Source organism: Schistocerca cancellata, chromosome 3 (assembly GCF_023864275.1).
Source record: "Schistocerca cancellata isolate TAMUIC-IGC-003103 chromosome 3, iqSchCanc2.1, whole genome shotgun sequence".
NCBI lineage: Eukaryota > Metazoa > Arthropoda > Insecta > Orthoptera > Acrididae > Schistocerca > Schistocerca cancellata.
The window spans coordinates 41,872,339-41,888,296 of record NC_064628.1 but is presented as its reverse complement, the minus strand read 5'-3'; the positions used below and the strand labels follow the sequence as shown (position 1 = coordinate 41,888,296).

General features: G+C 38.8%; 1 protein-coding gene across 3 annotated transcripts in view; it reads left to right on the top strand.

The window, feature by feature from the left end:
- The window catches only part of LOC126176878 (radical S-adenosyl methionine domain-containing protein 2-like), a 95,477-nt gene that overhangs the window by 68,336 nt on the left and 11,183 nt on the right, over window positions 1-15,958 (top strand). For all 3 annotated transcript variants that reach the window (XM_049924078.1, XM_049924077.1, XM_049924075.1), the window contains exon 5: window positions 7,178-7,210. In XM_049924078.1, the coding sequence (XP_049780035.1) occupies window positions 7,178-7,210 (33 nt within the window). The remainder of the gene's footprint in view (window positions 1-7,177; window positions 7,211-15,958) is intronic.

Below are 15,958 nucleotides of genomic sequence, written 5' to 3'. Positions count from 1 at the left end.
CTGTAGTTTCCATTGTTTGATTCTGCCATCATCAGTTACTTTGATATCAAATAGCAAAACACATCTACTACTTTTACTGTCTAATTCTGTTAGCATCACCTGATTTAATTTGACTACATACCATTGCCTTTGTTTTACTTTTGTTGATGATAATCTTATAACTGTTTTCAAGGCACTGTCCATTCCATACAACTGCTTTTCCAAGTCCCTTGCATCTCTGACAATTACAGTGTCATTAGAAAATTTTGTCTTCTTTTTCCCCTACTGCTTGAACTACAACTCCCTTTCCAGATTTACCCTAGGTTTTGTTTACTGCTTGCCCGATGTACAGATTCAATAACGTCAGTGATATGTAACAACCCTGTCCCACTTCTTTCTCAACCATTTTCTCCTGTTCATGTCTTTTGACTCTCATAACTGCAATCTGGTTTCTGTACTAGTTGTAAAGAGCCTTATAGCCCCTGTATTTTATTCCTGGTACCTTCAGAATGCCGAAGAGTCATTTCTGTTCAGCATTGTCAAAAGCTTTCTCTAAATCTACAAATGCTATAATCATACGTTTTCCTTTCTTTAACCTATCCTTAAGATAGCTGTAGGGTCAGTATTGCCTCACATTGTTTCTTCATTTCTTTGAAAGACAAACTGGTCTTCCACAAGGTAAACTTCTACCAGTTTATTCCGTTTTTCTGTATATAACTCATGTTATTATTTTGCAACAGTTACTTGGAAAAGTAATAGTTCAGTAATATTCACACCTGTCAGCAACTGGCTTCCTTGGAAATGGTATCATTACATTATTCTTGAATTCTGAGGGTATTTTTCCTGTTATAATTCTGTCATAGCTGGCTCTCTCAAAGATATCAATAATTCTGAGGGTATGCTGTCTACTGCAAGGGTCTTGCTTCGACTTAGGTCTTTCCATGCTCTGTCATATTCTTCTCTCAGTATTGCACCTCCCATCTCATCTTCATCTAATTCCTTTTCCCTTTCTATAATATTGCTTTGAACTTCATTTCCCTCATATAATCCTCCTGTATACTCCTTCTGCCTTTTGGCTATCCTTTATTTGTGTAGTACTGGCTTGCCACCTGAGCTCATGGCATTCATACAGCTGCTCCCTTTTCTCCAAAGGTCTCTTTAATTTTCTTGTAGGCAGCATCTATCTTTCTTCCAGTGATGCATTATTCTGCAGCCTTGTATTTGACATCTAGCCATTCCTGTGTAGCCATATTGCACTTTCTGTCAATCTTATTTTAGATATCAGTATTTCCTTTATCCTGCTTTATTTGCAACATTTTTATATTTTCGTTTTTTGTCAGTTAAATTCAATATATTCCATATTATTTAAGGATTTCTGCTGTATCTTGTCCTTTTACCTATTTGATTCTCTACTGGCTTCACTGTTCCATCTCTCAAAGCTGCCCATTAATCTTGTATTGTATTTCTCTCTCTTGTTTCAGTTAATAGTTGCAATGGTCCCTCTGAAAGTCTCAACAACATCTGATTCTTTCAGTTTCTCCAAGTTTCATTTCATAATTTACTGTTTTGGAATTCCATCAGTTCAAATCTGCATTTCATAAGCAATAAATTTTAATTGAGATGATGATGATGATGATGTCTGATTTGTGATGTGCTCAACTGCGCAGTTATCAGCACTTGTACGAATTCCCAACCTTTGCTCAGCCCAATCTTTCATGAATAATGATGAAATGATGAGGACTACACTAACACCCTGACCCCTGACCCCATGCTCAGGAAGTGAGAACGCGACCGCGAGACCACGAGCTGCCGACCTTTAGTTGAGAGTCCACATCAGTCCATGATAAGATGATTTCAGCACTGCATTGATACCAATGGACATCACTTTGAAAACCTTCTGTAAATGGGCATGCCACCTGTTTGACCTTCATTGACTTTCAAAGACCTTACTTTTACACATCATTGAATTCGTCTCGATAGCTGCTATCAGAAAATAAGTACTGAACTATAGCATCACATTTAAAAAAACAAAGTTGACCTTCATGATGTGACCCCACCTAGCAATAAAAAACCAACGTCATATTATGGCCCCCATTGTCCCATGCAACATTTACCCACCAACTTTTCAGCTACTATCATACTTTCAGAGTTATTCTAGGTGGCAATAGTTAGTGACACACCCTGTATAATCAATCTAAAACCTTCCTGTGCCTCCACATCTCTTCTATGCTTATCACCTTATTACATAATTTTTAAATCTAGTGTGAGCAATGTTTAAATTGTCCTCTATGCAGAATTCTACCAAGCAATTTCCTCTTTCATTTCTGGTTAATATTTTTCCTCCGCTCCCTTCTTAAACTATAAAATTTCAGTCTCCCATCACAATTAAATTTGTTTTTCTCTTAGATATTGGAATAATTCCTTTTACCCCATCATACATTCTTTCAAACAGTGGAAAATCCATGGTGGAATAACAACAATATTATGGAAAGAATAGATTGCTACTCACCATATAGAAGAGATGTTGAGTTACAGGTAGGCACAACAAAGAGACTATCAGATAAATAAACTTTTGGCCAAAAAGGCCTTCATTGGAATTAGGCAAAACACACTCACACACACACACACACACAAACACACATATATATGACCACAGTCTCTGAGAGACTGTGTGTGTGTGTGTGTGTGTGTGTGTGTGTGTGTGTGTGTGTAATTCCAATAAAGGCCTTTTTGGTCAAAAACTTACTTGTTCGATAGTCTTCCTGTTGTGACTATCTGTGGCTCAACATCCCTCTATATGATGAGTAGCAATCTATCCTTTCCATTATATTGTCATACATTCTTTCAATATCTTCATAATATGAAGAGCTAGTAAGCATATAAACTTGTATTACTGTGGTGGTTATTGATCTTATATCTAACTTGGGTGTGATACTGTGTTCACTATGCTATTTGTAGTAGATATTCATATTTCTATTTTCTCATTCATTATTAGACCTATTACTGCACAACCACTATTTCATTCTGTATGTATAATCCTATACTCATCTGAGCAGAACTCTTTTTATTCATGCCTCCTTACATCACCATTTCCCATCATATCTAACTCGAACCTATCACTTTCCATTGTTTAGTTCTCTACCCTACCCACCTGGTTAAGGGACCTAATATTCCATGCTCTGTTCTGTAGAATGTGTTTTGCATTTCCTAATGATGCCATCATCTTGAGTAGTTACCACCCACAGATGTGAATGGAGGATTATTTTAACCTCTGGAATATTTACCCTAGGGGGTGCTATCATCATTTAACCATATAGCAGAGCTGCATGCCCCGGAAAAAAGTAATGGCTGTAGTTTTTCCGTGCTTTCAGCCCTATGCATTACCAACATGGCAAGGTAATGTTGACTAATGTTAAAAGGCCAGATCAATCGATCACCCAGATCATTACCCTTGCAACTACTGTAAAGAATGCTGCCCCTCATCAGGAGACTCAAGTTAGTTTGGCCTCTCCACACATACTCATCTATTATAGTTGCATCTATAGCATGGCTACCTGTATCAGTCAAGTAAATAACGTGTCACCATATTTTCTGCTGAGAAGATGTACTACAATTGTAAAACTGTCTCATTACATTCATAGCAAGCCGTTACAAGTATGATCCATGGAACATGCAAATAACTAACTAAATAATCTGCTGAATAACCATTCATTGGCTATGTGTCCTACACACCTTCATTTTACTTTCATCACATTCGTAATTAGGTCTTCCACTTCAGTTTGTTCCCTTATCAATTTGTTTCCTTTCCTGACAATCCTGGTAAGCCTTACATGCATCCCTTCATTTCTTGCGGAGTAATCTTGCAGTTTTGAATGGTTTCTGCCTTAAAAGTCCATGTCATACAGCTGTAAATCAAAATTGATAGTACACACAGAGGGTAACTTTTCCTTGCGAGATATTACATGTTTCATTTAGCAGAAGCACTCTAGGTCACTTTCACTCTTGTCTTTATTTCTTTTACTGTACAGCCAGACATTGTCATCAACTGTTTTAATTCAAAATCTCATCAGCTTGTTCAATGACTTCATTGTTAACTTTTTTCTGTGTTTGTTGTTCATATTGTACATTATTTAAATCAGATTACAATTGATTTCAGACCTACTTTCAAATTCCACTGACTTCAGGAAAAATTGCATTAAAATTTATTCCTTCTTTTTGTCTGCATGAGCCCTGATAACTTTTGTCAGTATCTTGTACATTATGGTTAGGGGCCTGATAAGTGCATGTTTTTTTTATGAGTTGTCTGTCTCCTATCAGGTGAAGTAGAAAAAATATAGCATTTTTCTAGTTTGGAACCATTGGCTTCCTGTGACGACATTCTGTAAACATTCTATGACATTTGCCTGCTTTATTTCTTCATTGATAGTCATTTGTGTTGATGTACTATGTTGTTATACTGACTGAAAAATGGGGGGGGGGGGGGGGGGGTGGAAGTTCAACACTGAATACTGTAAATGATGCAGCTGACAGGTGCACATTGCATTTCACAGTTCTTTACTTCCACTGTTCATAACCCCCAATATTACACAGTTATATGGCCAGCTAACTATTGGTAAATGTTGATAAGCCTCATTAACAGTTTGCAGGCATATGTCAGCATACTGCTACAATAGTTTGCAGTTGTACATCTATGAGCAGTAAAAACCTAACCACAAATTTCACAGTCTTTCAAATAAATTGGACATGTTAAGACACATGGCCTATTCATGTTACACTTATTTCACAGTTAAGTTGATGCATTGTTGTTGACCTAACCAGCACAGGTTTCTTGTCTGAAAATCGGCCGTGGACTGACTGTCTCGGGACAAAAAATCGGGCCTTTATATGTCATCACAATAATAGGTACTGAAACTATATATTGTTTGATGTTTAATTTACAGATATTACAATTAAAACATATCTCATTAAATTAACTGTATATGAAAAATTGGTTCTTTTTAACAGTTTCTTCTACTACAAGAGTTAGGCTGAATTATTCATTTAAATGATGAAATTAATGGATATAGTTATAGAAACAATACTTTTGACAAACCTGGTAATTACTTTGGAATTAATTAAGGTCTGGCTTTCCTAACATGTCTTCAAATAGAGCAAAATAGATCCTTTAACAATACTATTAGTTGTTCCTCCAAATGTTTATAATAAGAACAGAATTTATATTTGTTTATAAGTCAACAATAGAATTTAAGTTACAAAACAATTACTGATTTCATGTTATAACAAAAGATACTAGCTAGGAATAGTCAAAAAAATTAGAAAATTGATTACATATACAAAACAAAGCACAAAATTAAATCTGGAGCTATATTCTTTAAAACTGAGGGCCAACCTTTCTCTTTTATGAAAATGCAGATTATACTCACATATGTTAATGGTAATTAGGTAAAACTGAAAAAAAAAACGAATTTAAGGAGGCAGATGGCAAAACAAGAGGGAAAGTAAAAAGATCGCAGCTTGCTTCATCACAATTTTTGAGAGTTACGTGTGTCTATTACTTTGTCTGAACTTTTACTATTTCTAAAAAAGAAACACCATTGTCTTGAGACACCTTTTATTTCTTTGTATCACAAATGACTTGACATTGTCACTTGGAATTACTTTCCGAGTGTCATTGTTTCCATTACTACAAGGGTCAAGTCAAAAAGTATCGGAACAACATTTCCCTAATTTATCACAAATGCACAAAATTCACAGTGACACCATTTTTCAACATAGTCACCCTGTCACCCTGCATCTCAGTGCGTTTAGTCTCTCTCTCCAAAAGCTTTCCAACACCCTTAGGAAAAAAGTTTTCCACTTGAGCAGTCTCTTTCACCTCTTCATCGGAGGTGAATCGACAGCCTTTGAAATCGTCTCTTAATGGACCAAAGAACTGGAAATTTCTCAGGGCTAGATCAGGACTCTATGGAGGATGCTACAACACATTGAAATGCATGCTCTGACAAATTTGAATGGTGTGGGCCATGATATGTGAACATAAGCTGTCATTCAAAAAAAGAACACTGTTTCATAATAGATATTGGCAATTTTTTTTAAACTATGGGCTTCAATTCATTCCAAAGCTTTATCATTGTAACATTGTTTACTGTTGATTCTTTTTATGGGTAAAGTTTCATTATTGGCTCTCGGGTTCTCAAAAAACTGTGAGCATCACTTTTACTGTAGAGGGCTGATGTTTGAATTTTTTTCTGAGATGACTGTGTATTGCAGTACTCTCATGCTAGGTGGGTTCTTTGGAGAGGTAAGTCACCTTCAAAATGTGCCTGTTGTCATTGGCCAGTTAACTGGTATGCTATTCACATAATTTTTTCACTGTGCCACTGTCCATAGCCTCAGTAGAAGCTAAAAATGCAGTGTTGTATGAAGCAGCACTATGCCATCAAATTCTGTGTGGGACTCAAAAAATAGCCTTTGGAAACGTCGTCCATGATTCAGCAAGTGTTCAGAAGTGAAAGCCTGTCAAAAAGTGCTGTTATTCAAATATAGTTGAGAGAGTGTGGAAGACAAACACCACACAGGATGCCCATCCATGAGTAGAAACAAGGGCAGTGTGTGTAAGTGTTGAACTCAGAACATTAGTTAAGTTTTCCAACTATCACAGGCCTGAGGCCAGGCATTGCCACCAATTGGAGGCTGCCTTGTCACAATGCACCAAGCCACCCTCGCTTCCTGTTAAATGACTACCTCACCCAAAATGCCATTGCAACATTTCTGCAGCTCCCCCTCCCCCCCCTCCCCGCAATCCCAATGTGGCCTCAGTAGACTTCCCCAAGTGAAGACAGCCCTCAAAAGATCACTCCATGAGACCATAGCATAGGTCAAAGTGTCTTTACTGTGTTGCTTGAAGGACATTCTGGGTAGAGACTTCCAGGATGCCTTCCAAGCATAGAAATCTCATTGGCAGATGTTTGTCAGTGCCCAAGAGTCCTACTTTGAGGACTGTGGTAGTGGTATCTTTAATATATTTTATCTGAATTTGACTCATTACTTTTTACACAGAACCTGTAAATTACTTTTCCTGTCATTTATATTATTGCCTTTTCATTGTGTTTTTCATGATTTCTTGTCTGATTACTGTATTTCATATTCTGTTGAGCTGATTTATTTCAACATGTTGCATTTTCTTGTTTACTTCCAGATGCAGAATAGTTACCTCATACTGGATGAATATGTAAGTAAAAATGAAGAATAAGTGCATACTCACAGTAAAATTATTGTTTTCATGTAATAATATGCTGTAATTGCCCAAAATGAAGAGAATGTAATAGAAATGCCTGTATTCATCCAAAATTTAGATAGTTCTTCAGAAACTCAAACAGTCATACACCTGAGTGTTTTCATGCCTCTTTGCTGCAGTAAAAGTTCTTGGATTGTAGCCATGTCAACTTGTAAGGACTCTATAATCAGCCACATCAACCTGCAGGGACTCTATAATGTTTCTCCTCCTGACACCAGGCCAAACATCATTGTTTTCTTAATGCTGGCTTTTATTGGCAGTAGTTGCAGTAAGTTTTCCAATTTCACAGGTGGTTTCCTCCTCGAAATGAATCAGCTCTTTTAGTTCTATGTTTGCAGCCATTTTGGCCTGACATTTGTCAGGTCCATATGAGGCAACTGCTCCAGTAAGAGTGCTTTCAAAGTGAGATGCCAAGCTGTGTTGGGAGCAAATTCATTATTGTGATGAAAGAAGCTCAAATATATCTGTATATACATTTCCTAGATAATTAAACTTCCCTTAAACCACTAGTCAAACAAATAACTAATAATTTTTGTTTCTGTTTGAGCCTGACTTTATGGTTATGTGGTATAAAATACTTGATAAAGCAGTATGTACTGTTTGTACAGAGTACTGAATGACCTGAGTTGAAACAAGGCCCTGGGAGTAGACAACGTTCCATTAGAACTACTGACGGCCTTGGGAGAGCCAGTCCTGACAAAACCCTACCGTCTGGTGAGCAAGATGTATGAGACAGGCGAAATACCCTCAGACTTCAAGAAGAATATAATAATTCCAATCCCAAAGAAAGCAGGTGTTGACACATGTGAAAATTACCGAACTATCAGATTAATAAGTCACAGCTGCAAAATACTAACATGAGTTCTTTACAGGTGAATGGAAAAAGTGGTAGAAGCCGACCTCAGGGAAGATCAGTTTGGATTCTGTAGAAATGTTGGAACACGTGAGGCAATACTGACCTTACAACTTATCTTCGAAGAAATATTAAGGGAACGCAAACCTATGTTTCTAGCATTTGTAGACTTAGAGAAACCTTTTGACAATGTTGACTGGAATACTCTCTTTTAAATTCTGATGGTGGCAGGGGTAAAATACAGGGAGTGAAAGGCTATTTACGATTTATACAGAAACCAGATGGCAGTTATAAGAGTCGGGGTGCATGAAAGGGAAGCAGAGGTTGGGAAAGGATTGTGACAGGGTTGTAGCCTCTCCCCGATGTTATTCAATCTGTATATTGAGGAAGCAGTAAAGGAAACAAAAGAAAAGTTTGGAGTAGGTATTAAAATCCATGGAGAAGAAATAAAAACTTTGAGGTTCGCCGATGACATTGTAATTTTGTCAGAGACAGCAAAGGACTTGGAAGAGCAGTTGAATGGAATGGACAGTGTCTTGAAAGGAGGATATAAGATAAACATCAACAAAAGCAAAACGAGGATAATGGAATGTAGTCGAATTAAGTCGGGTGATGCTGAGGGAAATAGATTAGGAAATCAGACACTTAAATTAGTAAAGGAGTTTTGTTATTTGGGGAGCAAAATAACTGATGATGGTCAAAGTAGAGAGGATATCAAATGTAGACTGACAATGGCAAGGGAGGCGTTTCTGAAGAAGAGAAATTTGTTAACATCGGGTATAGATTTAAGTGTCAGGAAGTCATTTCTGAAAGTATTTGTATGGAGGGTGGCCATGTATGGAAGTGAAATGTAGACGATAAATAGTTTGGACAAGAAGAGAATAGAAGCTTTCAAAATGTGATGCTACAGAATGCTGAAGATTAGATGGGTAGATCACGTAACTAATGAGGAGGTATTGAATAGAATTGGGGAGAGGAGTAGTTTGTGGCACAACTTGACAAGAAGAAGGGACCGGTTGGTAGGATATGTTCTGAGGCATCAAGGGATCACAAATTTAGCATTGGAGGGCAGTGTGGAGGGTAAAAATTGTAGAGGGAGACCAAGAGATGAATACTTTAAGCAGATTCATAAGGATGTAGGTTGCAATAAGTACTGGGAGATGAAGAAGGTTGCACAGGATAGAGTAGCATGGAGAGCTGCATCAAACCAGTCTCAGGACTGAAGACCACAACAACAACAACAACAACAACAACTGTTTGTGACTAGAGTAAGGCTTGCCACAATCACAGAGAGTGTGACAAATTACGGATGTATAAGCCCTAATTTTCAGTCACTCGTTGCACTTTCTAACTCCATTAAAAATATTTAGTGAAGTTCATTGAGTTACCTGTTTCATGAATGAAGTATTTATACAAAACTCTTGCTTGTTTTCTGTTTAACAATTTTTCACTTACTTTGCACGAGATATCTGCATCGGCATCAGAATTCTGAAACCACTGTGAAGTTTGTGGCAGAGGGTACTTCCTGTTGTACCACATATTATATATTCTTCCTGTTTCATTCATATTTGGAGTTTGGGAAGAGTGACTGCAGAAATATCTCCGCACACACTGCAATTAATCTAGTCTTGTGTACATGATCCATAACCAAATTATACATAGGAAGGAGCAAGACATTCCTAGATTCCTCATGTAAACTGGTCCTTGAAACTTTGTAAGTAGGCTGTGTCTACCTTCAAGGTTCTGCCAGTTCAGGCTTTTCAACATTTCCTTGACACTTATCTCTAAATCAAAACAAATTTGTGACCATTGATGCTGTGCTTCTTTGTATACTTCAAATATTTTCCATTAGTTCCCTTTGGTATGGATCCCACATACTTGAGCAATATTGTTTTGTAAGGAATCTCCTCTGTAAACTGATATGATTTTCTCAGTGTGCTATTAGTGATCCAAAGTCTGTCAACTGCTTCACCTATGATTGATTCTATGTGATCATTCCATTATATCCCCACAAATTGTTATTCCAATTTATTTGTATGAGTTGATTAATTAGAAAGTGAACTGTGACTCATTAAATTATAGTCAGACAATACTATGTTTTAGCATTTTGTTAAGTGCACAAGTTTACACATCTGAGCACATAAAGTAAGTTGTCAATCTTACCACTTTGAAATCTTATCAAGATATGACCGGAAAGTCATACCAGTTTATTTCATATAGTGTTTCACTATAGACAGATAACTGCATCATATGCAAAAGGTCTGAGGTTATTAGTAAAATTGTCTGCCATGCCATTCACACACAACAGGATCAGCCAGGATACTGAACATACTTTCTTGTGGCATGCCCAAAGTTACTTCTACATTTGTCGATGATGCTACATTAAAAATAACATGCTGTATTCGTCTTACCAAGAAATCCTCAATTCAGTCACAAATTTCATTTCATACACATATAATAATAAGTTTCCTTAATAACTCTGTGTGGCAGTGAGTCTAATTCTTTCTAGAAGCCACAAAGTGCAGCATTAACCTGATATCCTTGATCCATGGCTGCAGAGCATCATGTGAGAAAAGCATGAGTGGGATTCCATATGACTAATAAGAGGTCACTCTCATTACATTTGAACCCATAATGTATTATAACATTCTAAAACATTTAGATGTAAATGATACTGGATAGTAGTTCTATGGCTAACAGCAGCATCATTTCTTGCAGACAGGTGTGACACTGTACTATTTTCCAATCACTAGACACATTTTTCTGATTCAAGGGCTCTACAATATACTATGGTTAAGAGAGGGGCTAACTTAGCTGCAAATTCCGTATAGAATCTGCCAGATTTAATGTTTTCACTTGTTCCTCAATGTGACCGACATTAATATCTACACCGCTCACCTTTTCAGGGTGTGAGAACTAAGCTGGAGCAATATGCCAATATCTAACATTTTGATAATTTGTTTCTGTCCATGAGTGTCTTGGCGCTGATTTTGGTACCTCTGACAGCCTAACATATTTTAGAATTTGTTTGCCTTTTGTGAGAGATCTATCAACAAGATTCTGCTATGGTAGTCAGTATTGCCCTTCACTTGTTGCCCTTTAGACTACCAAATTCATTCCATTTAGCATCTTTCTTTCTATAGCCCTATGCTTTGTTTTCCAACTGTTGTTCAGTAGTCACTGTTTCTTTAGAAATTTCTTTGCAGAGACTGTATATCTGCATACCGTGGAGGGTTCCTCCAATCATGAATTGTTCTAATGGGTAAATATTGATCAAGTGCTTAGTGAACTACTTTTCTAAACAAGAGTTGGTTGGTTGGGGGAGGGAGGACACCAAACAGTGAGGTCATTGGTCCCATGGTCTAAAGTGACAGAAACTATGCGAGGAACAACACAGACAGCACAGTCCAGTCAATGGCAAACAAAGAGGCAAAAGGAATGTTGGGGTGACAGGAAGAATGAAGAACAAGAGTGGAGTGGGGGAGGGGGATAGGTGGGGGAAGGTGAGAGTAGGGGGTGCCCCGAAGTTGCTACACACAATGGGGCACCAGCGCCTCCAGCAACCGATCCCAACCCCCACACCATACCATGATAGTGACACAATGGGGCCAATATCAAGGGAAGTCGACCCAAGAAAATGGGGAAATAAACAGTTTAAAAGACCAGACAAAATATAAGAAAAGGAGGGGGGAGGGGAAGCTTGACCAGTTTGGAGGCAAGGCTGAAGGCCTCCCAAACAAACTCAGTGCTAACTGGGAGACTGATTCTGGAAGGGAACTCGGGTCCTTAAATGTGTTTTCTTTCACAAAGAAAACTAAGGACGGATGTAACCATGTGAGGGTTATTGCTAGCACCCGGGACAAGAAAGGTGAGAGGACATATGTAGAGTGAGGGCCAAAAGGTGAGGGCAGGCCAGCAAAATATGGATCACTGTGAGGGGGGGCCCACAACTACAAGGGGGGGGGGGGGGGGGGGGGGGGGGGCAGGCGATCATTACATACAGAGAGTAAAAAAAGCCATAGATCAACTTGATATTGCTGATATGAACACAGCAGAGGGTAGTAAACTCCTGCCAGGAGAGTTGGAGGGAAGAACGCCATGTTGTGGGAGTCCCCTTGATCACATGAACTTTATTAGACGAGGCGTTTGGGGGAGAATGTGGGGAACAGGTCAAAGAGCGAAAATGGACAGTGGAGAGAAGTTAGATGGAACCCAACCAGTAACCCACATGAGGGCAGGCAGTGGGTAGGTGAAGTTCTGTAGAACGGGAAGGGTGAGTCAGGAAAGAGCGGATAGTGATGGCATAGGAAATGGTAGCTGGGACCGCTGAACCAAAAAGAGAGGGGGGTACACCAGGATCAACCAGAAGACTATTGAGAGGGCTAGTGCAAGAGGCACCTGTGGCCAAATGTATACCATGATAGTGGACCAGGTCCAAGAGGAGCAGCATGGAAGGGGCAGCTGAGTCCTAAATTTGACAACTGTAGTCCAGATGAGACAGAACTAAGGCCTGATAAAGACAGAGAAGAGTTGAAAGATCCGTGTCCCAAGAGGTGTGCACAAGGAAGCTAAGGATACTGAGTTTGTTGTCAAAAAGATGATCCAAGAAATAGAACTGGTTGACCAAAATCAGGAGCTGAGCGTTTAGGTAGAGCTCTGGATCAGGATGGACCATAGTACAGTGACAGAAAGGGACCACCTGCGATTCAAGGGAGGGGGGAAAACTGAAAACCGTGTGAGAGTGTCCATGTGGAAGCATCCTGCAGCTGTCACTCCACACAGGCCACTGAGTGGGAACTAGCCCAGATAATTAAAACATCCACATACAGAGCAAGGGTGACCAGTGGTCTGATTGAGGCCATGCGTCCATTAATAGCCATGAGAAAGAAAAGGACATTTAATGTGGAGCCCTGTGGGATGCCATTCTCTTGGATCTTCTAAGATGTAAGAAAGTTGCGAACCCAAACTTGGAACTGCCAATGGGACAGTAAATGACAAATAAAAATCAGGAGGTGCCCCTGAAGACCCCACACATGGAGAGTAAGTAAGATGTGATGGCACCAAGCCATGTCTTACGTGTAACGAAGATTGAAGAAACTGCAACAAGGTGGCAGCGCTGAGAAAGGGCTGCTGAACTTGCAATTTCCAATCAAAGTAGATGATCAATCAGATACCATGCCTTTTGAAAACTACACTGATTAGGAGACAAAAGGTTCTGAGAGTCAAGGAGAGCAACTGAGCTGACGGGCCTCCGTCCATTCAAATAACATGCAGGGGATGTTGGTCAGACCAATTGGTTGGTAACTACTGAGGGATATTGGATACTCAACAGGCACAAGGCTAGGAAACAGAATACTGTCCCTCCAATGAGAGGGGAAAATGCCTTGCAGCCAAATATGGTTAAACAAATGGAGGAGGTATTGTTGTGGAGAATCAAGGTGTTGATTGCTTGGATGGAATCAGGTCCAGGGGCTGAATCATGGGAAGAGGAGAGGGCCAGAAGAAGTTCCCATTCAGTAAAAGGTTTATTGTAGTATTTCACCTGAAAGGGGCAGAACATAAGTGGGAAGCATCAGCCCACTGTTTTTGAAGGAAGAAGGTGTCTAGACAGGAAGCTGATGGTATTGTTGTCATGAAATGGGCCTCAAGGTATTCCACAGGACCGATGGATCCATACAAAGACCATCTGGAAGGGCAAGGGCCAGCTTGGAGGACTCATTGGCAACCTCGGATGGTATGAAGCATAGCCCACACCCGTGGTGAAGGGACAGAAGAATCTAGTGAGAAGACAAAGCATTCCCCATTGCTGTGTTTGACTAACCCTTTCGTTGCTGCATGTCCTACTATACCTACTATACCATTCCCCAAATTTTGTGGACATGTATATGTGTGTTGCTTGGATTTTCCTACAGTACTGTGGATGTCTGAATGTGTCCTAGTCTCTCACTGCTGCAGTCAAGTTACTTCCATACCTCAATGAATAAAAGAGTTTTGAGTATTTATCATCAACATATGTGCCTCTTTGCATGCTACCATTTGCATGGAATTGTTTATGCGATTTGACGATTTTTATGACCAGATAATTTGCGACACACAAGTACGTGAATGGGCACATCACACATGATTGTCCGTTGGATATAAAACCCAATAACTCGTGAACAAAATAAAATATTCTTCTGCTCTCAATTCTAAATAAAATTTCAATATCTTGTCTACATCTACATCTCTTGTGTTCATCTTTCTTCTTGGGGTCTCCAGTTTGTGGGTAAGTTAATCACAGTAAATAATATGAACTCAGAGTTGGTGGGTAAAAACACAATTTAACTACAATTGCCAAATAATTACATAGCATTGATAAGCACACAGTTCATGAGTAGTATCAGAGACTAACTGATCAGCGATCTACTTTGGCATTCAACAGGAACATGCAACACTCAAAGCACCTGTTGAATGTTTAGTTCCATAACAGTGTGTAATAATGAGCTTGACTTTTCTTGTATGTTATCGGTTATATCTGCAAGCAGATATGGTGGTCAACAGAGGGATTGTTTTATAAATTTATGCCCACCTTTAATATAAGTCAATCCTAAATGTGATCCAGTGTGTCAACCAAAGGGAATACCCAAAACTCAAACCATCTGTTGAATGATTACTTCCACAATAGTTTCTTGCACATATTCAATAGGCTTGTGATCGTTCAAATATATTCAACATTCATTTTGACTGAGGCATTTTTGCTTCATCAAGGGCCCTGCTTGTCTCTCTTTTCACCTCTTCCACCGTATTAGAGGGAAACCCTCGAATGGTTTGCTCGACACTGCTGATGATATCACTTTTGGGTAATGTATTTGACATTAATTCTTTTGCCGTCAAGGATGTGATAGTTTTCCTTCACATCTGAGTTCTAACTTTAGAGACACAAATATAAGACAGTGACAACACAGTATTGACTAAGTTAATGAAGACTCAGAGAACTTCACAAAGACATTTGCACTGATATAGAGATGTTAACCTACTAGTGGCAAACTATGGACACTGACATAGGTCTTCACACTTTGATTATCGGAAACTGACTGAGTAATGGATCCTTTGATTATCGGAAGCTGACTGAGTAATGTATTCTCACAATTACTTATAGATTTGCATAGGAAAAATTATTAAAAATTTTTATTACAATTTAGTTTATAATAAGAATAAAGCTGAAAGTAGTTGCAATGAACAAGTAATAATTTGAAACTTCCTGGCAGATTAAAACTGTGTGCCCGACCGAGACTCGAACTCGGGACCTTTGCCTTTCGCGGGCAAGTGCTCGCGGTAGAGCACTTGCCCGCGAAAGGCAAAGGTCCCGAGTTCGAGTCTCGGTCGGGCACACAGTTTTAATCTGCCAGGAAGTTTCATATCAGCGCACACTCCACTGCAGAGTGAAAATCTCATTCTGGAAGTAATAATTTGATTTCTCTATATGATGGAGTAATGAAAAAAACAATAAAGTTAGCTACTCTTCCAGGATTTGCCAATTTTCATGCAACTTTCATAGATTCGTAAGTTCCCCAGTTTTTTTTTTTAATTAAAATGTTAGTCTCTTCAACGAATGTGTTTTTCAGTTCAAAAAGCTTGGGGCAACAAAATTGTTACATCATTTCTTGGGATTTAAAGTCTTAAAAGCCAAAATAGCAAAACTATATTATGGGGGGGGGGGGGCAGAAATTATAAATATCTTTTTAAATAGTAGGATTTTGGAAAACATTAAATGCTGGCCAAAAGGTGTAACTGAAGGGCTTTGACTGCTGTATGTTGTTTTGCAAACCATTAGTTATTTATTTACTGGA